The 21961-nt window shown below is 33.0% G+C and overlaps 1 protein-coding gene across 3 annotated transcripts; it reads left to right on the top strand.

Annotated features, from left to right (window-relative positions):
- Positions 1 to 1939: 1939 nt before the first annotated feature.
- LOC124534478 (orcokinin peptides-like) lies at positions 1940 to 14637 on the top strand. 3 transcript variants are annotated; one of them, XM_047110378.1, is made up of 7 exons: positions 1982 to 2047; positions 8189 to 8290; positions 9126 to 9177; positions 10626 to 10737; positions 11578 to 11655; positions 13676 to 13792; positions 14056 to 14637. In XM_047110378.1, the coding sequence occupies exons 2-7, from the start codon at positions 8216 to 8218 to the stop codon at positions 14174 to 14176; spliced, it is 555 nt and encodes a 184-aa protein (XP_046966334.1). In that variant the 5' UTR covers positions 1982 to 2047; positions 8189 to 8215; the 3' UTR covers positions 14177 to 14637. The 3 variants fall into 3 exon arrangements, with proteins under 3 accessions (XP_046966333.1, XP_046966334.1, XP_046966332.1); XM_047110377.1 differs by lacking the exons at positions 10626 to 10737; positions 11578 to 11655; positions 13676 to 13792; positions 14056 to 14637 and adding an exon at positions 9655 to 10377 and having other exon boundaries at positions 1940 to 2047; positions 8211 to 8290; XM_047110376.1 differs by lacking the exons at positions 10626 to 10737; positions 11578 to 11655; positions 13676 to 13792; positions 14056 to 14637 and adding an exon at positions 9655 to 10377.
- Positions 14638 to 21961: the final 7324 nt, after the last annotated feature.

Raw genomic sequence — 21961 nt, 5'->3', positions numbered from 1 at the left:
ATATAGTAAGTAACATTAGCGTCACTGTGTGATAATTAAACGACAGGGTATTGAAATTAAACGACATTAGCTTATAACGTTCTTAAAATGTTTTAGAAAATTGTAATGAATTTCAAATCACATATTAGTGACGCCTGCACTTCCAACTCTTTGACCTTTAAGTAATAGTGAAAACAAAACAGAGAAAAGCCCGCCTTACATTTAATAGTTACAAATAGCAACATTTCAACATTGTAGAAATAATACTCATTCGTATTATTCTGGGTACCATTCTACGCGGCTATAACCTGTGTGGCCTTTTTTAAAACAGTTCCTATTGATATACAATAACAGTTCATCTATCAAACTACAAAAAATAACATCGGAATCAATATTTATAGCGTTCAAGTTATATGGAATAATTTATCGGAAAAATAACAATTGTCGGTCATAATGTCTGGCACATCAGTAAATAAAATACAAAATATTGATATTGAAAAATATACATCAACATAAAACGTTGTTTTATTTCTAAATATATAATAAAATATATGTATTATTGTAGTACGAAAACTGGGTGACGTGGTCAAGGGAGTGATTTTGTTGACCTTTCTGACGTTGTAAAAGCAAGGGACATCTACGGGGTTGTCACGGTGGTAACGAATATTGAACTGTCAGTTGCATTCTTAATTAATTTCATAATATTTTGTTTGTATATAACTTAGTTATTTAATGTCCGATGATATTTATTTCAAAATGTTTTACAAAATTGTCGATTATAATATATATTTAATATAATACATAAAATTGTATCAGCATGTTCAAACAAAATATCGCATCACGCTCGATTTTGTTGCGAACGCTGGCAAAACGTTTACGTTCAAGCTTAGTATGAGAAATAGTTATAAAATTGAACCGAGGTTACAGAGTGGATCAAACACAGACATTAACCAAAGTACGCAGGTTCCAAACCAGACACTTTCATTTGCTTAATTCGTGTTTTTAATAAATCTCAAGCTCGATGAATCGCATGAAATATGATTATTCATATAAGATTTGGAGTCATGTATGAGAGTTATTCAACGATATGCTATGTAGTAACACGGTTGAATACGCATGGATTATCGGAATGGTATCGAACTCTTTAATACTACATAAGATAACATTGAAAATCAGCGTTGGGTTCTTGGAAGCTGAATGATACACCTATTTAGGACACGTTATCTCTATCATTGTTTTTTTTTTTTTTTTGTAGATTAAATAATATATTCTTTACTATAATAATATATTATTATACTATAATATATTATACTATAATAATATATTCGTGTGTGTTTTTTTAATGTATTATCTATAGTTTTTTATAATTGCGCCAATGTCCTAAGTAAACCTATCTTTATTTCTTTTTGGTAAGTAACAACTTTCTGATATAACATCTTAAAATTATTTATGGTCGTATCAACTTCAATAAAAATACATTACGCCTAAATAAGAATAAAAGTAGACAACACATTTCAAACAACTAAAAACATTGAATCTTAAGAACGGAAGCTATTTCTTTAATAAAAAAAAAAAAACATTCTGACATATTTACTTGAACGCATACCGAAATCGGCATATAGTCCCGAGGTATTAGCGCCGGATAATAACACCTCGCTGCGAGAAGTTTCTGAAAATATTTTACCACAAAGCTCTTATTATATGTACCTCAATGTAGACGAAGAAAATTGCCAGAATATTAAAATACTATTAAACTCTTAATGCTATATAATAAAATTGCCTTTTTAAGTTACGTTATTTATATTATTTCAGAGGTAGCCCAAATTATAGCTTAATAAAAAAGTACATATTTTCGAAACTGTTGGTATAGTTTATTTGTTTTATAAACAATAGTTGATATAGGATGACGAAAGTTATCATTGTATATGTATGATGCAGACTAACAAGGCGGAGGGCGGGACCCGCCTCCGAGCAACGCGTATATAAGCGTGAAAGCCTTCGATACACCGCATTCCAACAACTGACTCAACCGCCCAAGCACTACCGCCCTACGAGAACCGTACAACAGGTGAGTAAATATTTTTCTACATTACATGTATCAGCCAGCCATTGGTAAAAAAAATCTTTATCGAATATGCATTATACGTTCTACTAAAATTTTTTAAAAAAAAAATTATAGAAAAAAAATAGTTAACCGCGTTATTAGAATCTCACAAACTTTTTTAAAGCTCGACAACTATTTATTTAAAATTTATCTATTCTGGAAGTTTAATTAAATACATGATCTCGTGTAAAGTAATCAGATAAACTTTAAATTACATGACTCAATTACGAGCTAACTAACAAAATAGTTTTATGTATATTATAACTATTATGTAACATAGAGTTTTTAGAGTATGATTTCATTCGATTTTCAAATAAAAATATATGTTTTATGCGAATAATAATTGCAAATATTTAATATTTATAATTTAACTGTACAAACAATAATAAAAGACAAAACTACAGTATTCATTATTTGATTTAATTTAAAGGAACGATATTACATATCAGTCAAAAAGTTTTGGAATTGTGAAAAAGACAGCTTCAGAAGCGCAGACGTTATCAACATTATATATATACGTAATATCTGTTTTACGTAACGTTGAATTTTCAGAATTAATCAATAAAACTATTCATAATATTACTTTAGTTACTAATGTTCGTAAAATCCGATTGTTCATTCGAAAGATATCACAAAGTTATATTTACTCTTTTTAATAAATTCATTAAGTGGTTTTCATTTTAATGGGCTTAATTTTACTTTACAATATTTATTACTTTATCAAATCTTGAAGATCTACTTGAACAAAATCGAAGCAAAGTTGCTTAATTTATTATTATAAGGCGTCAGACAAAACAATTTTCAGGACATAATCCTTTTCTAACATCTTATAGTTAACAAATAGCTGTTATATAAATGCTCGTTCTTATTTAATATAAACATCACAGGTAAATCCGATTACAGTTAAAATATACATAACTTCAATTGTGTTTTGTATTTTATAAACCGACCGTTACAATAAATTTATACAATATTTCATCGCCTTTATCTGGCTAACCGTTCTATAATTCAATATGTCACATTACACGAACTATGTTTCGTTTATCTCATTTAATACATACTTATATCAAACATAAGTTTAAAAATTATATTTACGAATAAGAAGATATAATAAACTATATAATAATATTGATTGAATATTATTAAATTGACTTATTGATAAAATAACAAAGCCTATTTCCACCTGTAGATTTTTTCGATATTATAAAACAAATCACGGCATAAAGTACCTACTCACTTGACATTAATAACGAACATGCTCAAATCGTAAAAAGGTTATGACATATTTTCTTCTATATTTAGATTAAAAATGGCTTGTAATCAAATGATTGCTTGCACGTGTAACATTTCAATAAAACATAAATTAATTTGATCGAAGCATCTTCAAATGAAATATATATCTAAATATAATGATATTAAACGTAATTCATATGCGTAGTTATTATAGAAACAATTAACAACTATTTAAAAACTACGATTCACATTCGAGTTTGTTAAATTTTTTTAATTGTCATTACTCACTATCGCTACATAGTATAAAAGAAAATAGCTTACTGCTTACAGTCCCTATGTATCCTTAGATCTTTAAAATAAGGCAAATATGGATATTGAAATATTTTTTTTAATAGATAGAGTGATTCGAGAGGAAGGTTTTTGTATAAAATACATGGACAATATAGTAATGAATCTCTGATAATTTTTAGAAGTTCCTAATTTGATGTCGTAAATAAAAATATTGTGTAGTATATTAAGTATCAGCATTGCATCCGTGCGAAGTCGTGTCGCTAGTTTACCATAAAATTTAATTCATATTTGGTTTTTAGTTTTAGAGTAATGAAACATATTTTCGGTATCCATATACAAAGAAGTATAACATGACAATAAATATAACCTGGCATAACAATAAATATTACATTTATTCAACAGGCAATATTAATATTTTCTTCAGAAGTAAATGAATGATTAAAGTCAAACTATGTGCGACAAAAGCTGGAGGGTAAGCGTAGGTACCCTTATCCATGTCGTCTGATAGCTTTTACGCCGATAACTGGTTAATATTTTATCACAACCTATTGAAAGGTTTTGATGCGAAGAAAAAGCACATAAAATATAAAAATATACGGCACCATTTAAAGTGTCCTCGATGTGTTATAAGAGATATATGGAATAAAAATTATATCTTTATAGTGAACTAATTGGATGTTCAATTATCTTCCACCGACGCAATACAGAGAACAAATCGGCAATACCACCGTTTTTATTAATAAACCTTTAGAACGTTTACATTCATCCTAAAAATAATTACATTATTTTCATAAAATATGTAATGTTGATATTTAGAGAATAAATAAAATTTTAACAAAAAGAAAAACCGACTTCAAACAAAACACTATTTTAAAACAAATGAATATGCACGAAAAAGTAATAAAAATAATTGCGTATTCAACATATTTTTTAGAGTCTTCCTAAGTTAAATGAAATGAAAAATATTAGACTACTTAAAAGTCGATTAACGATTATATCATGTAGTTATAGTTATTGGTATATTTGGAGCCGGTGTCAGCCACGGTGCCCTTGCCCCAACAATCAAAAGAAAGAAGCGATACGAGCCCCTTGATTGATCCAGTATATTATTGTGTAAAACGTAATTTGTAAAAAACATATTTGTTAAAGTGTTCTCGTATTGTTTTTTGATAGATATACTGTAGGGTTTTATTGGCTGACACCGACTCCAAATATAACAATAATTATAACTACATGATATAATCGTTAATCGACTTTTAAGTAGTCTAATATTTTTCATTTCATTTAACTTAGGAAGACTCTAAAAAATATGTTGAATACGCAATTATTTTTATTACTTTTTCGTGCATATTCATTTGTTTTAAAATAGTGTTTTGTTTGAAGTCGGTTTTTCTTTTTGTTAAAATTTTATTTATTTTTTGATTTTAAGTGAAGCTGATGTTGACTAACTAATGTTTTTTAATATGGATAGATTAAGCGCTCCGTTTATATGAGTCAGAAACTACTTCGAGGACAATTTCAAAGGAAACTTGCGAATAAAGCAAAAATAGACTTTCGAAAATGCGGATTTAATACGTCACGCGGCGTGAACTACAAGGATCCCTCGAAAGAGCTGTAATCGAACTCAGCAAAAAAACTTTGAAAAAGACCAACTATATTTCGTACATCATATGACATCACATACACAAAATTTGATTAAAGATAGTAAGAAATTCTGCCCCATATCGCACCCTAACTGCGAGCCGTATAGGAGTTCCATCACTACATAATATAAAACAAAGTCGCTTTCTCTGTCCCTATATCTTTAAATCTACGCAACGGATTTTGATGCGGTTTTTTTTAAAAGATAGTGTGATTCAAGGGGAAGGTTTGTGTATATAATACATGAACAATATAGTAAAGAAACACTGATAATTTTAGAAGTTTGCGATGTGATGTCGTATATAAACAAATTCTGTAGTATATTTAGTATCAGTATTGCACCTGTGCGAAGCAGGGGTGGGTAGCTAGTTGATTATAATATTCGACTATGATAATTACATAAACATAACCACATTACGGAAGGTGACTCAAATATCCAAATAACCTATAAATAAAAGATTCGACCGAGTATCGCTAACGTGCTCCTCAGAATTGTTCCGTTCCCTTCCGTTCCGTTACTTTGTCATGGATCCTGTGCTCAGAACCTTACCAAACTTTCACCAAATTACCCTTGAAGTATATATTTTATAATAAAAAAAGAATTATCAAAATTGGTTAACGTGATTTTCAGTTATTCACCTATTTGTCGCGCATATACATAACGCAAATTTAAGACTTATGTCGTTTTCACATGGATACCATCATCGGAAAAAAAAATAAAAAAAATGGGACCCCACGGGAAGCACTACCTTTCAAACAAAAAAAAAATTATCAAAATCGGTCCACCCAGCGAAAAGTTATGAGGTAACAAACATAAAAAAAAAAAAAAAAAAAAAAAAAAAAAAAATACAGACGAATTGATAACCTCCTCCTTTTGGAAGTCGGTTGAAAATAGTATGAGTTTTAAGTTGAATTAATATTAATTAAAATAGACGCGCGTGTATTTATTTGTTTGAAAACAATTAAGAGGCAATATAAAGGCTGTAGGAACGATTCAATAACACAAAACGAACAATAATGATAAACTAGATGCAACAGGTATATGACTGGCTTTGTAAAACGACTCCCTGTGAAGCTAGTTGCAAAGATTCCTAATGAGGGCATCATTATATACTCTTGTGAATACATTTGTTTTTCTTTCATTTATATGTTAATTTTAATTAGAGTACAACTTGATACTTGTTTCTCTTTAAAATAAACATTTCGCAATTAATCAAACGTAATATTGACTTGAACTAAGATATAAAATTAAAAGAAAAAAATATTTTACAATAAACTTTTATTATATTTTATTTTATTTAATAAATATACTTTTCATGTTATTTTTATGCTTCTGCCTAACAATTACAATGAAAATTATTTCACTCGTCAACATTTCAAATAACCCAGACAACCATTTCAAGGTAACGTACGTGAAGCGTTTAATTTAATAATACATGCAAATTTTTAACGCCGATTCCCATTTCACATTGTTATGCAATGAGCTATAGGGTTGGCAACTGAGTACCGATTTTGTGGAGAGGCGGAGTTTACACTTATGGATCCCTCACCGGCTTAAGGAAATTCATTAGACGCAATGCATTAGCATTTGCGATTCGCTTCTGAAACGCAACGAATTAACTTAACTAAAATTAACGATTTGGCTGGGTTGGGATGTTTTATCACATGCACCATATAGCCCTGATCTTGCTCCATCAAATTACCATTTGTTTCGTTCCATGCAGAATTCCTTAAATGGTAAAATCTTTAATAACGCCAATGTCAGATCACATTTAATTTAGTTTTTTGATAGCAAAGTTCAGAAATTTTACGAACGTGGTATTTTTCCACTGCCAGAACGATATCGAAAGATCGTCGACAAGAACGGACAATTTCTAATTTGATAAAGTTACATTTTAAACAAAAAATTCAAATTTCCCTTCTTATTTGAAATCGGCAATTACTTAGTTGCCAACCCTATATTTCAGCTGGAATTAAGTCACATCAAACCTAACAAATTCTATTACATATGAACATAAAACAAATAAATATTAAAAAATGCTATTTGATATGTTGAATTGAATAAGGTAAATAAGTTTTCTAAATAAGAGTGTTAATAATAAACTTTTTTACAGAGTATCTTTTTACGTGTATATGTATAAAAATAAGCTTGCTTTATATTAAAAAAAAAGTTATAAAATTTAAAGTAAATATCATATTGAGACCGTCAATGGAATCAGAGATTAAATAAAGCTCGAACCAGTAGTAAGATCTTTTCAGGCTTTACTAATATTCTTTCTCATATCTGATATCGGCTCCAGTGATCTATCTTCGCAATTAAACCATTCACTTTGATATTTATTATCTTTTTGTAATATACGGTTCTCTGTAAAGTTACGGATTTAATTTATATTTTTCTTTCACAGAAATTATTTTCATTATAAGTATTACATAGGTTCGAAACGCATTTTCGGTATGGAAACGTATAAAAACCTATTATGCCAGTAATACTTATTTAAATATTGTAAATGATAATGAGGCTAAAAACATTATTTTCGAAATTTTGATATTCAAAATCGTTTGAATTCCATATTAATAAATAACTAAATTAAATTGGCAGTGTGATAACGAAAGTGCATAACGTGATACATTGTAAATATGTTCTTTACGTTGGCTCACACTCCGTATTGAACAATGTTGCCATGATCCGTACAAAACATAGTACTGTTGTTGGTATTGTATCTGTAATAAAAATAAAAAATACTCGAAAGATTCATAGTTCGTTTCCATTTATCCCAATGCTTTAATATTTACAACACTTTGTCGAATGAATTTTTTTTTGATATCTTCAAATGCTTTTATGCATAGCTTCTGTTTGGAATATAGATTTTAACCGGAACCGGCAAGAAATTCAGTAAATATTATTTTCCACCAATTAAGTTACATTTATTGTTTACTAAGGATCATTACAATATTTTGGAAGGTACAATGATGCGAGCAGCGGGTGCAGTGGCTTTGGCTGTGGCCACACTGCTGGTGTGTTGCAGTGCCGACCTTCATCAGGTATGTACATCATTAATTTATTAACAATTTATTAAGAAGAAGAAATTAAAATATAATAACAGAAATTTAGAAAAAAAAATTAAGGATATTTTAATTCCTCAAAATCAGTTAAAAGTATTTTGTTTATAGAACTTTCTTCCCAAATTCGTTATGTCTCAAAATAATAAAAACGTACAGTTTATTCTTGAGGTAACATATATGTATACATTTTCTACTTCTAAGTACATAAAGAAATATATGGTTTATTATATTTAAAGAATATTAATATTTTTAATTCAAAAATGGAATCTGTAGAGTTGAATGAGTCTCGTGTCTTATAGAACTCGATTTGTTACCAATAGTTCTCTTTCAAAGACTTCACCAATATAATGAAAATATCAGGGATATCTTAAAATTATCCCGATTAAATTTAATAAATATTCTCACAACTTAAACCTTGGAAATGTGTGATTGGCATACGTCGTTAATTAATATCTAAAATAATTACTTTTGCGTACTCCACGAAGCGTTGATCTATGGAAATTTAATAACAATTTAAGCTTTTCCAATCAGATACTAATCATTGTTCACGACCAAAGGAAATTCCTGTGTAAATAACGAAATGATAGAAAGATATTTCACAAAGCCCTCGAGCTTATTTAAGCTTCGTTCCTATGTAATTTGCCCCCTTAATAAATCAAATTTCTCCAATAATAATTTAAATGAAACAAATTACTCCACAAAACGAAGGATTAAATAACTTAATTAGGTTTTGTTTTCGAATTTTATCTACTCCATTCCATTTTATAGTCTACAATTATTTTTCTTTTGTTAATTATAAACTATATTTTGATAGGATCAAGATATGGGTGTCGACGAACACCGCACCGGAGACTACGATAACAACGGTGAGAAAAATATAATATAAGACTACTCATTAATCAATTTCGATTCGAGCGCACAAAATCCCGGTTATGCAATTGCACTTCGGAATGTTTAAATAAAACCCCTTTGCACTTTTATCCAATTCAATATCATTTACACATTTTTAAATAATAACGATAAACACTCGCAAACTTTGTCAGTCTTGTCAAAATATTATCTAAAATAAATACAATTTATGTAAACCCTGGCACAATATTTGCACAAACATTTTTATATTTAATAATATACTGCACTATTTCTAATTACATTTTCCCTTCACGTTTTATTCATGGTGATGGATTCTCGCACTTCACAGAGTTTTTCCTCTGCACAAAATAACAACTACTAGCACTACGTATCGCAATTTGCGCACTAGCCCAGTACTCGGGTAAGTACATGATATTATTGAATTACACTTATGAATGAATCCATTTTCATTTGTTAATATTCACTTGTTACAGACTTTAGGCAAAAAGAAGAAGTGGAGAACTTTCTGAGATTTCTTATGCAATACGAAAACCAATATGGAGATAAGAAAAACAATTTTGGACGTATTGGAGGCAGCACTTTACTTGGAAGAAATATAAACACTTATGATAGCGGTTCCGTTGACAGAGTATCCGGTGGATTAGGTGGATCTACACTTCTCGGAAGAAGCATTGATTCTGGCGCAAGACATTTCAATAGAATCGGCGGATCGAGTCTTTTAGGGAGAAATGTGGACTACAAAATGCCATACGCTAGATTTCTCGATCCCCTTGGAGGCGGCAACTTCGTTCGCAATCTTGATCCTATTGGAGGAGGAAATTTAGTAAGGAACCTGGACTCTATTGGAGGTAGTAACTTTGTCAAGAAGAACCTTGATCAAATTGGGGGACCCAATCTAGTCAAAAGAACCCTAGATTCCTTGGGAGGCGGAAATTTCGTTCGAAACTTAGATTCAATCGGCGGAAGCAATTTTGTCCGTCAAGTAGACCCCCTCGGAGGCGGGAACTTTGTTTAAACAACATACATATAACGATTCCAGGTTCTTTAATTCTATTCAAATAAATCCCCATAATCCTACAACGTAATATATGTGATGTATTTAAGTAAATTAAATATTTTTGGTGTTGTTTATTGCGTGCCGAATGTTTGTTAAATGCAGTTTCAGAGTAAAATAAATATCATGCATATTAAAAAGGTTTCGGAAGTTATTATTTATTCATCCCTCATCCTAACATTACTCGAGCAAATCTGTAAAGACATCTTTCGCTAAGTAATAAGACGCCGCTCACATAATCTAGCTTTCGTAGATAATTAAGTTAAGACGGTACTTGTACTTAAGACAAATTTACAAAAAACGCTATAAGAGGTAAGATGTTTCAAGGTATATTAATTTATAATTGGAATTTTTGATTGTTAATTTATTACAATATTTTTTATGGTTTAGGTCACAAGCCTCGTAATTTGGAAGTTCTCGGTATTGGACATTTACCCCGCGAAGTAAGAGAGTTACGGCGATTCCCTTATTTCCTGGGTAGGAGGTTCGATCTCCCTAGAAGGTAAGATATATTATTTTAAATATTATTTTACAATCCCAACTATAAATATCCGTTTCTTTAAAATATATACAAATGTTTAGATTTTTTTAATGACTTAGATGCTCTTTCTTACTGAAGGCGTCTTCGTACTAAAGGCAGATGTAGGTAAAACTTCAGATCCAGCGTAACTGGAGTTAAATTAATTATTCAACAAAGATAGACTTGCCTTTAGCGGTGCGAAAGAATACAATTCTTTTTTTTTTTTTGTTTCATAACAATAATCCACTGAGGACTGTCTTTGCAGGTCGTATCGTATCGTTTTATATATTCAGTATTTCTAATTTTCTCTTACTTTGATTATTCAAATATGAAATTCGAAATGTACCGATTTGAATTTAAGCGGTATACCCAAGAATTACTTACGAATAGCAAACGAACTCATTTTGTGATAAAAAACAAGTCTAAATACACGTACTTATTTCTTTTGAATTATTTTATATTTTCAGTTTTAAAATAACGAAGATGTTTTCGTTAAATTAAATTATGTCGACAAGAATATTTCGTTCATGTTAAATGATTTAATGAAATCGCTTTCTACAACGAAACATACTGAAATATAACACTAAAACATTAAATACATTTTCAAAGTATTTATTTTATAAACATTATTATTATATTTTTTAAAGTAAAAGTGAAGCCTATTGTCGTTACCTCAGGCAGACGATTCATCTCCTCTTAAGAAGATTTGGAGCATAATTTTGGACATGTGGAATGTTACAGCGTAGTACTTTTTCTCTGAGCACATGATGAGTTATAAACACAGTTCATATAGTTGTGATTTTATCAAGTTTTTGCTTATAGTACTTATGGAGATAAGCGCGATCCGTGGCTCCTTACAACTCCAATCCAAATTCATTCACCTTTCGACGAGATTGACCGGTAAGTGATGCATATAAGTATTTGATTATCCATTTCATATTTATATACGTTAGAGACAACTCTTGAAAAGAAGCATAGACCAATTTCAATTAAAAATAGTATTTTTTATTTTGATACATTTAGTAATAATTCTTTGACCTATTTACAATTTCATATATTAATTATATTTTTAATAGTTTAACGAAACTAACCTTGTGTAAGTTTAACCTTTGGGAACTGTTTAAGGTTAATAACATGTAAATGTGATGATTGTGGCTTCTTTGTAATGCCTTACTAAAAAACCTTATAAAGCAATAAACACAAAACTGTTTCGAAGAGATTTTAGAACATAATATTTTTATATAAGTAGCTGCTTCACGCTTTTAATTTAGACTATTGACATGGAAAGGGTGAATTTCGTGTTCTTGTATATAATACGTGGCTTTTGCGCGAAAGTAAGGTTCATTTGTTATTTCGTCTATTTGACAAAAACATAATATTCTAAACATACATATATACTAAGGATTATTGCCGTATCTTATGAGGACAAATGTGTCGTCAACTTAACTAGGAATTATTTAATTATTTACAACTATCGTTTCGTATATCCTAAATAAAACTTAAAGGTGGAATTTCACTTAAGGTGAAATATTTTTAAACATTGTAATATTTTGTATTATATATTTAGATTTTATTTCTTCTTATATTCGTTTTAGACATAAATACGTAAGAACAGTCGCTAATCTGTGAATTTTAAACACTCTTCTGCCCTAAGTATACGAGCGACAAGGGAAATTAACCTTTACTTTCGTTTTGTTTACACCGAGGCTTAATAATGCATAAACTTAAAAACAAACTTTTAGAAGTAAAAATTCTGTTGAAGTTGTATGATGTTACTAGAATTTCGGTCCGGAAGTAAATGTTCCGATGCATATTGCAATATTTCTATTGAAAGTAAAACCGCAACTTATCGAAGTTTGTTCAATCGGTTGATCATAACGCATACCTAGCAAAAAATATAGAAATGTAGGTACGTATTTAATTTGTATGGAAGAAGTAGAGAAACAAAAGATAATAAATCTTATAATCGAATTTCAATACAGAACGCATGCATAATTATTTTTTTTTATAAATAACAAGAAATTAGAAAAAAAACAAATACCTACACGATGAATATCTCGAGTATGAATTTATTATAATAAAACAGACATGCCCCCGTCGTAATCTTGTTTCAAAATTACGAAATTACTCTTTAGATTTAAATGTTAGTTATTCGAGTGTACCAAGGCTAATGTACTTTTCAAGGATAACATTTTCACTGCGTGTTTATTCGGAGTTGCCATGTGTATGTAACTTTCATATTCCGCCAGAGGGAGTTGTATTTTGAAGAAAGTTTCACATTTAGTTGATCTAAGCTGCGCTGTCTATGGATAAGACGAAATGGTTTTGTTTGCTTATGGTAATGCTTGATAATAACGGAGCTATTTACATCAAACACTACTCGTATATTCTGTTGAATATGTAACTTCTATAAAACAATAATAGTTATGCTAAAGTTAATGATGAAAATGTACTCAATTGTTTCTTTGAAACTATTCTTAGATTGTTTACGCAGGTATATACAATATATTTATAAACCAATACATTATTTATAAAACAGATATTTTTAATGCATTATAAACGACTGTATTTTTTATTCGTGACCAATGATGTTGTAGTAAACAGATATGTTATTAACGCGCAAAAAGTGAAGACTAGAAAACGTCCTAATTGGGACGTTTGCCTTTAATTGTTTTACGTAGTAATACGTTATAATACATCATAATTACGTAGTAATACGTTTTGCGTAATTAAAACATCTAGTTATCGTTTTTACTTTTAACGAAATTTAAAAATAAACTAAAATAAACGGTCCCCGGCGCGGCACACTTTTTTCTGTTGTTTAGTATGGATATAACATATCTGTTTATTAGAATATCATTGTTCGTGACCATAACTATGTTTATAAATAAATATAATAACTCATAATATTTTTGCTCAGGTCAAACTTGAATAACTTCGTAAACAAGCGCAACTTCGACGAAATCGACCATACTTCAATGCCCTTCCCATTCAAACGTTTCTACCATCTCTATGGACCCAACAACTTGGATACAGTGTAAATTTCAAATCCTATTAAGAAAACATAAGATATTTAGTCATTCTGTAATCTATCAATTACAACGGATTTGCATAATTGTCTTAATTGATTTAAGATACAATATCTCGTAAACTTTATTTAAATTTGTCATCATTCAACTAAAAATATTACGAATATTTCTTGACATTAATAATTTATTGACATTTAAAAATTTAAAAATAAATTTAGTAGTATAAGTATAAAGCAGGTGTATAGATTAAAAAGTGTATTCTTCTCCGCAGATCTAATTTCGACAAGAAGAGATACAGACCAGACTACCCCATGGACGAGATTGACCTCTCCCAATTCCCGATCGGATCGAAGCGCGCCTATGAATTCAACGCCGCGCACCCTCTACGATAAATTGTAACGCGAGCAATACCCAAACTTCCAAAGTATCGACTGTTTACATTTTTCGTTTATCTGTCACGTGTCTCTTGTATATTTTAGTAAAACCACTTATAATAAGTTCTATGTAACATTTTATCCCCACTTAGAGTTCCGTACGTGTCTGAACTTCGCAATTATGCAAAATTCGTAATCCAAAGATATCTCCAAATATTCTGAAAGTAGCTCTTAATAAACGATATTAAATAGTGTAAATGTCTCAGTATTATTAAAATATATCGTAGACATTATTAATCTTAATACTTGTTAAAAGATAAGTGTTTATATAGATAAAATATTTAATGTTATATCAACTGCAAATTAATTATCGAAGAATAAAATTGTTAACATTATAACTTCAAGTTATTTATCCGGAAATGTTACCATACGAAATACATTAAAATATGTTTATTAAAATGATATTATTTTTAATATAAATAAATTAGTTTTAAAGTGATGAAATCTCTTATTCACATATCCTCACTCGCTTTTTCATAACCTTACACTGAAAAGTTTTATTAACTATTATAGAATTTACCTAAAGTATATTTGGAAATTTATATATAACGTAAAATATGCGAGTAACTGAAATGAATGACCGAGATAGTCAAGTGGTGAGAACCCGTGAACCGAAACCGAGAATTGCGATCTAAAATTTTAATACGCTTCATTCGTGTGGCTGGTTCTCTCGGCGGTAAAGTAAAACATCGCGGGGACATACATGTAGCATATATACAGTTATAATACGACACAACTCAGATGTAGCATCGGCAAAATTTGTAAAACCGATGAACTTAAGTACGCTATCCCAAATTATCAATTTTTATTTCTTAGGTAAACATGATCTTTACACAAACGTAACAACGTTTAATATCATATGACCTAATATTTTCGACACTTTGACACGTCGATTTGCTTTCTCGGCTTGAACTGACGTGAGAATCTATAGCGACGAATAGCGTCGAATGTCGCAATACGTAGCTATTTCTATTGGTTGTGTAATTCGGCAGTAATCTTTTTTACGAATTTTACCGATGCTACATCTAACTTGTGTCGTACTATACTTTATTTTCAACTGAAATTAAAGGGTAAATTGTACTCTTCAGTGAATAATACTAAGAATAGATCAATATAGGTATATGTTTATATTTCTCTAAATTGGACCATGTAAACTAATATTGTCTGCCAAATGCATAATCAACTATCAAATTACCATTACTGAAGTTAACTATGCCTGCTGTTCAGTGTTATTGATATTACGTACATATATATATAGTTTAGATTGATAATTAAATTGCAATTAAATTAAACAACTGCTCTTTAATCCCTTTCATTTTTTACGTTGTCTTATTTTGTTTTATATTACATTTTCTTAAATTTCAGTAAATATATTAACTTTAAGTAATTTCTACATTTGCGTTAAATGGGATAACCTAAATAGGTAATACATGTAGGTAGATATAACTTATAAAAAAAATAAACTTAGTTCAGACGTTAAATAAACTATTAGCATTCATATGACAAATGAAATGCTATTAAAATAGAAATCATCTAAAAGTTATTAAAATTGAAGAAATTACAATCTTATAAATCTACAATGAATGCTCGTGTGCAAATAAAACTATCTATAAAAACATGTGGCATTCAAATAAACACGATCGAGTAATTAAACTTTGTTTGTCCCAATCAGCTCTTCCCGTTCCTCTGACATCCGCTTAAGTTTACCAAACACTATTTTCTACCAGTCACGGTAACTTAAATGCGATATACAGTGCACACTCGATATAACAAATCGGAAGGGAACAAGTAAATATTCGTTATAACAAGTAATTCGTTGAACTGAGATTTATTACATTGAGGTTAGGTTGGTCTGAAATTCGTTATAAAGAGGTAAAAAAATTCACCTCAACATTACATACTCATCTTTTTATAGCGAACAACTTCAACTAATAAATGATAACACGTTTTTATCAAATTACTGTATGTATTTTCTATTTAAAAACAATTACAATTACAGGTAACAAAAACATTTTCTTACATTAATAATCAAAATTAAATGGAGTAAAATTCATAAAAGTGGGTACATCACTTGTTGGGAACTTTATATAAAGGTTTTGGATTGACAATATTCGTTAATTAGAGGTATTTATACTTTTTCTTGATAGTTGAAAATTCGTTTATCAAGAGGTTGTTCGCAAAAAATGTTCGCAATGTAAAGGTATATTTTACATTGACTCTTATGGACAATTCAAGGGGATTTCGAAAAATTTGTAAAATCGAGGAATTCGTTATATTGAGGTACGTTATGTTAAGGTTGCACTGTAGTTTATGTGTTTACACAGGTTATTCATTAAATTTTGACAAATACAAATTAATCAAAATTATAATATATGTTTAAGCGATGGCCGGCTTGATGTAGCCGATACTACGGTGTTCTTGGGAATAGAATTGGATTCCAGACTTCAGTGGAGTCTCCATTTGTCGTCCCTAACAGGAAGACTCAGCTCCGCAGCATACGCGGTTAGAAAAGTTAGACAACTAACTGATATTGATACTCTCGTTTAGTTTATTTTGGTTATTTTCACAGTATCATGTCATATGGCATACTACTTTGGGGTAACGCTGCAGATATTGAATCTGTCTTTATTTTACAAAAGTCAGCAATTTGGTTTATTTATAATCTCGGAGCTAGAGACTCTCTTCGAGATGTTTTTAACAGTGTAGGAATACTACTGTTGTGTCAATATCATGTATATTCACTTCACTAATAAAATTGATCACTTTGATAAAATCAGTGATAATTATTGTATATGCACTAGAAGTAAGGATAAGCTTATAACGCCAAGTTTCCGACTCCGCAAAGTCAACAAATCTTTCTTGGGGCAAGATATCCGTTTCTATAATAAAATTCCGCAGACATTTTTAACTTTACCGTCTCGAAAATTCAAATCGTTTATAAAAAATACATTGGTAAAAAAGGCGTATTATTCGATACAAGATTTTGTAAATGATAAAAAGGCGTGGAATTAATACGTGACTTCCAGGCAGGAGATATTAATTTAAATAATTGTATTAACTAACATGACTGTATTTTTTTAATGTTGAAAAAGAGTAACTACTGTGTTTCTTGCCGGTTCTTCTCGGTAGAATATACTTTCGAACGAACTGGTGGTAGCTTCACTTAATTGTTAAATGACGATTTAAAAGTGATTGTAAAAGGCAAAAGCCCACTTGAATAAAGTTTAGTTTGATTTTGATTTTTTTGAAACACTGGATGTATTTAATTGTTTTTATAAAACAAAAGAAAAAAATAGAATTTAATTGATATTTTTTTTAATAAATTTTTGGAGTTGCATTTTTGACAAATTTTGAAAAAAGCTAAAGAACGTGATAACTCAAAAATAGTTCACTTTTGCAATATGCATTTGGGGGTTAAAATTATTGCAAATAGTCACCCTTATCACCTCCTAACGGATATACATCCAATTACAAATAACCCTGTATATTACTAGTTTCCGTAAGCCACAAATTGCCGTAAGTTGCAAATGTTGATGATAAAAAGTAGCCAATGTGATCTATCTCCATAAATTCCATTTAGTTTCTACAGTCGTTCTACAGGCTAAGTAACAAACATCTTTCTAAACTTATATTCGATTCCAACCATAGGAGGACAAAATAAAACATTTTACATATCAAAATTTACGCGATGTCATCGGTTGAAAGCTTGATTAATCTATGGTCATTATGGAATTGTGAAAAAATGACGTTTTGAACATCGACGAAACTGCTATCGGAATTTAAGTTTTATGGAAGTAGTTAAGAGTAATAGTGTTGTACAATAAATATATGCAACAACAGCCTGTAAATTCCCACTGCTGGGCTAGAGGCCTCCTCTCCCTTTGAGGAGAAGGTTTGGAATATATTCCACCACGCTGTTCCAATGCGGGTTGGTGGAATGCACATGTGGCACATTTTCTGTGAAATTTGTCACATGCAGGTTTCCTCACGATGTTTTCCTTCACCGCTGAGCACGAGATGAATTATAAAGACAAATTAAGCTCATGAAACAGCGGTGCTTGCCGGTGCTAACCGATAATTGCGGGTTCAAACCCAGGTTTAAACCCGCAATCATCGGCTAAGATGCCACTGGGCCATCTCGACTCGAAATAAACATATATTTATCATAAAATGTTAGCAATGCACAATATAGCCAAGTTATGAACAAATCGCATGAAATACCTAAGTGTGAAGTTTGTTTATTATATATTCCTACTTCGAAATAGGAAATATATATATAATACATTGTCAATCCAATCCAATCCATCAGCCCATTTCCGTCCACTGCTGGACATAGGCCTCTCCAATTGCACGCCACTGAGATCGTTCTTGGGCTACTCGCATCCAGCTCCTGCCAGCCGTCTTGCGTAAGTCGTCACTCCACCGTGCCCGAGGACGTCCTACACTACGTTTGCCGAGACGCGGTCTCCACTCTAGAACACGTTTCCCCCAACGGTTATCGGTTCTGCGGCAAATATGGCCAGCCCACTGCCACTTCAGCTTACTAATCCGGTGGGCTATGTCGATGACTTTGGTTCTCTGGCGGATCGCCTCATTTCTGATGCGATCCCGCAGAGAAACGCCGAGCATAGCCCTTTCCATAGCACGCTGAGCGACTTTAAACTGGTGGACCAGCCTTGCCGTGAGTGTCCACGTTTCAGCTCCGTATGTCATGACGGGTAGGACGCACTGGTTGAAGACTTTCGTCTTAAGGCACTGTGGGATCGACGATGTAAAGATTCGACGTAATTTTCCAAACGCTGCCCAACCTAGCTGAATTCTTCTATTCACCTCGTCCTCAAGGTTGTTTCTACCAAATCGCAGAGTCTGCCCAAGGTAGACATATTTTTGAACAACTTCGAGGACGGTACCGTGTATCGCAATCGGTTCCGGTAGAACATGTTCATTGAACATGACCTTGGTTTTATCCAAGTTCATCCGTAGGCCGATACGCATAGAAGACTCAGCCAGATCGTTCAGCATTTGTTGTAGGTCCTGCAGCGTTTCTGCTACGATGACGATGTCGTCCGCAAATCTCAAGTGAGAGATGTATTCGCCATGTTGATGCCACGTCCTTTCCAGTTCAGCGTCTTGAACATATCCTCCATTGCATTAGTGAACAATTTGGGGGAAATAACGTCCCCTCGATGCAATGGTATGGGATTTGTTTGCTGATTCTGTACTCGGACGGACATGGTGGCAGCTTCGTAGAGACATCTCATCACTTGGATGTATCGCCAATCAACTTGGCAACGCTGCAGGGACTCCAGAACAGCCCAGATTTCAACCGAGTCAAAGGCCTTCTCATAGTCCACGAATGCAAGACACAGGGGCCGATTATACTCATGGGACTTCTGTATAATCTGCCGCACTGTATGGATGTGGTCTATGGTGGCGTATCCGGTCCGAAACCCGGCCTGTTCTGGGGGTTGGAATTCGTCGAATCTTCGCGCAAGACGGTTCGTGATCACTCTTGAAAACAGCTTGTAGACGTGACTCAGTAGGGATATGGGACGATAGTTCTTCAGCAGGGTTTTGTCTCCCTTTTTGAAGAACAGGACGACCACACTCCTACTCCACGCCTCCGGAGTTCTCCCTTCGAAGAAGACAGAGTTAAAAAGCTTTTGGAGTTCCTTGAGTACCGGATTACCTCCTGCTTTTAATAACTCTATAGTAATACCGTCCTCTCCAGGGGCTTTTCCATTTTTAAGCTGTTTAAGAGCAATCTCGATTTCGCCAATACTGACTTCAGGCAGGTCTTCTGAGAAATGGCGTGTTAATGTAGCTCTAGAATCCTCATTTTCGGGATCAGGTCGAGGTGCATGCGATGCGTATAATTGGCCGTAGAAGTCCTCTACTTCCGAAAGAACTACCGTCTTGGAAGAAACGACTTCTCCACTTGATGTGGTCAACTTCGTCAGGTGGCTCCTTCCAAGAGATTGTACGAACACCTTAGACCCCCGATTCTGCTCGATTGCTCTTTCAATCGTAAGAGTATTGGAGCACCGGAGGTCGTGTCGTACGCGCTTGCTGATCTCTCGGTTTAGTTGCCGCTTCTCTGACGAAGTGACAGGTGGGCTTTCACGTCGTTTCTTCATTAGCCCTAAGGTCTCTTTTGAAAGTTTGGACTTCCTGCCCTTACGCTGCATGCCACAAAATCTTGTACCTTCTTCCCTGAGAATTCGAACTACATTTTCTAGGGTCTGGTTTACGTCTGTTGTGGTTTTCACGGCAGTGAATCGGTTCTCCAGGTTTGACTGGAACGTTTCAGATCCCGCAATGGGTTGGAGCAGCTTTGGTCGGAGCGTGGACTTCATCAGACGGACGCGCTCGGCCCTAAAATCGATATTCAGAGAGCCTCGGACAAGTCGGTGATCACTACCGGTATTGAACCTGTTGATCACAGAGACGTCTCTGAATATGTGCCTCTTGTCTGTCATGATGAAGTCTATCTCATTTTTGGTCATAGTGTCGGGGCTTTGCCACGTCCACTTCCTTTGGGGCTGTTTCTTGAAGAAGGAGTTCATCAAGAAGAGCCCCTCCCGTTCGAGGAAGTTGACAAGCATTTGCCCCCTATGATTCCTACTTCCAAATCCATGGGGTCCTACTACCGATTTCCTGTAACTCTGTACTCCCACTTTAGCGTTAAAGTCCCCCATGACAACGTTGTAGTGGGTTTTCGTGGTGAAGTGGAGGGCCCTCGATATATCATCGAACAATTCTTCCACTTCATCGTCCGAGTGTGTCGAGGTCGGTGCGTACGCTTGCACTACCTTGAGGCTGTACCTCTCGGTGAGCTTTATTACGAGGTACGCAACCCTGTTCGACACACTGGAGATTTCCACAACGTTGTCAGCTAGGGACTTATTTACCAGAAACCCAACGCCACCTTGGGATTGTTGGTCTCCCTCTCGGAAGTACATTAGGTGGCCCGAATCGAGGGTTACGGTGTCCTCTCCCTCTCTCCGGACTTCACATAACCCTAATATGTGCCACCTAATTTTCCCAAGTTCTACCTCAAGTTGCGCCAGATGCGAGTCAAGCCGTAGCGTGCGTCCGTTGTACGTCGCAAGGGTCAGTCGGTTGTGGTGGCCTCCCGTAGCCCGGTGATTCTTAGCACCCCCCGTCCCGCCGTTACCATCATCGCCACCATGACGAGGAATAGCGGGGCTGCCGGGAACTGGGGGCCGTGGCTTGTGTGAGTGCTGCATATAGAGGATATTGCCCATAATCGCCACGCTGGGCAGGCGTGTTGGCGATCGCCAAACGTAGCTACTCGCACCGGTGACGCTGCTGCCCATCATCGGCCTGTGGTATTTAGCTACGTTTATTTTGATGGTTATACCGCCATCATTCGGTCGCCAGAGCCTCGTTTGCTAGTTGGCAGGATGCACCACGGGCAGGTGAGGTTGGCTTGGGGCGCTAAGATGTAATTTGCGCCCCCTTACATCCCTTACATCCATAATACATTGTAAAAGATGTTAATTAATAATGTAACCATTTTAACGCTGTGTAAAAAAATATATAAAACTATGGTTTCTAATGAATATTCATTTTTAACTAGCGTCGAAAATAAACGAATGGCATTGAGACTATTTTTGGACTATGTCTTTAAGTACATAACAATTTTAAAAAGATTTTCCGATATCAGATTCTATTTTAGATTTTATTCCAATAAAAAGTAATCAGCTTACATTTCAATGA

The sequence above is a fragment of the Vanessa cardui genome, chromosome 12 (assembly GCF_905220365.1).
Source record: "Vanessa cardui chromosome 12, ilVanCard2.1, whole genome shotgun sequence".
NCBI lineage: Eukaryota > Metazoa > Arthropoda > Insecta > Lepidoptera > Nymphalidae > Vanessa > Vanessa cardui.
Note: the sequence above shows the minus strand (reverse complement) of the source record. Positions and strands in the feature narration are given on the sequence as shown.

Coding starts and splice junctions, on each gene's coding strand:
- LOC124534478 (XM_047110377.1), top strand. CDS start 8,216: ATGATGCGAGCAGCGGGTGCAGTGGCTTTGGCTGTGGCCACACTGCTG. Junction 8,291..9,125: donor GCAGTGCCGACCTTCATCAG/GTATGTACATCA, acceptor ATATTTTGATAG/GATCAAGATATGGGTGTCGA. Junction 9,178..9,654: donor CGGAGACTACGATAACAACG/GTGAGAAAAATA, acceptor CACTTGTTACAG/ACTTTAGGCAAAAAGAAGAA.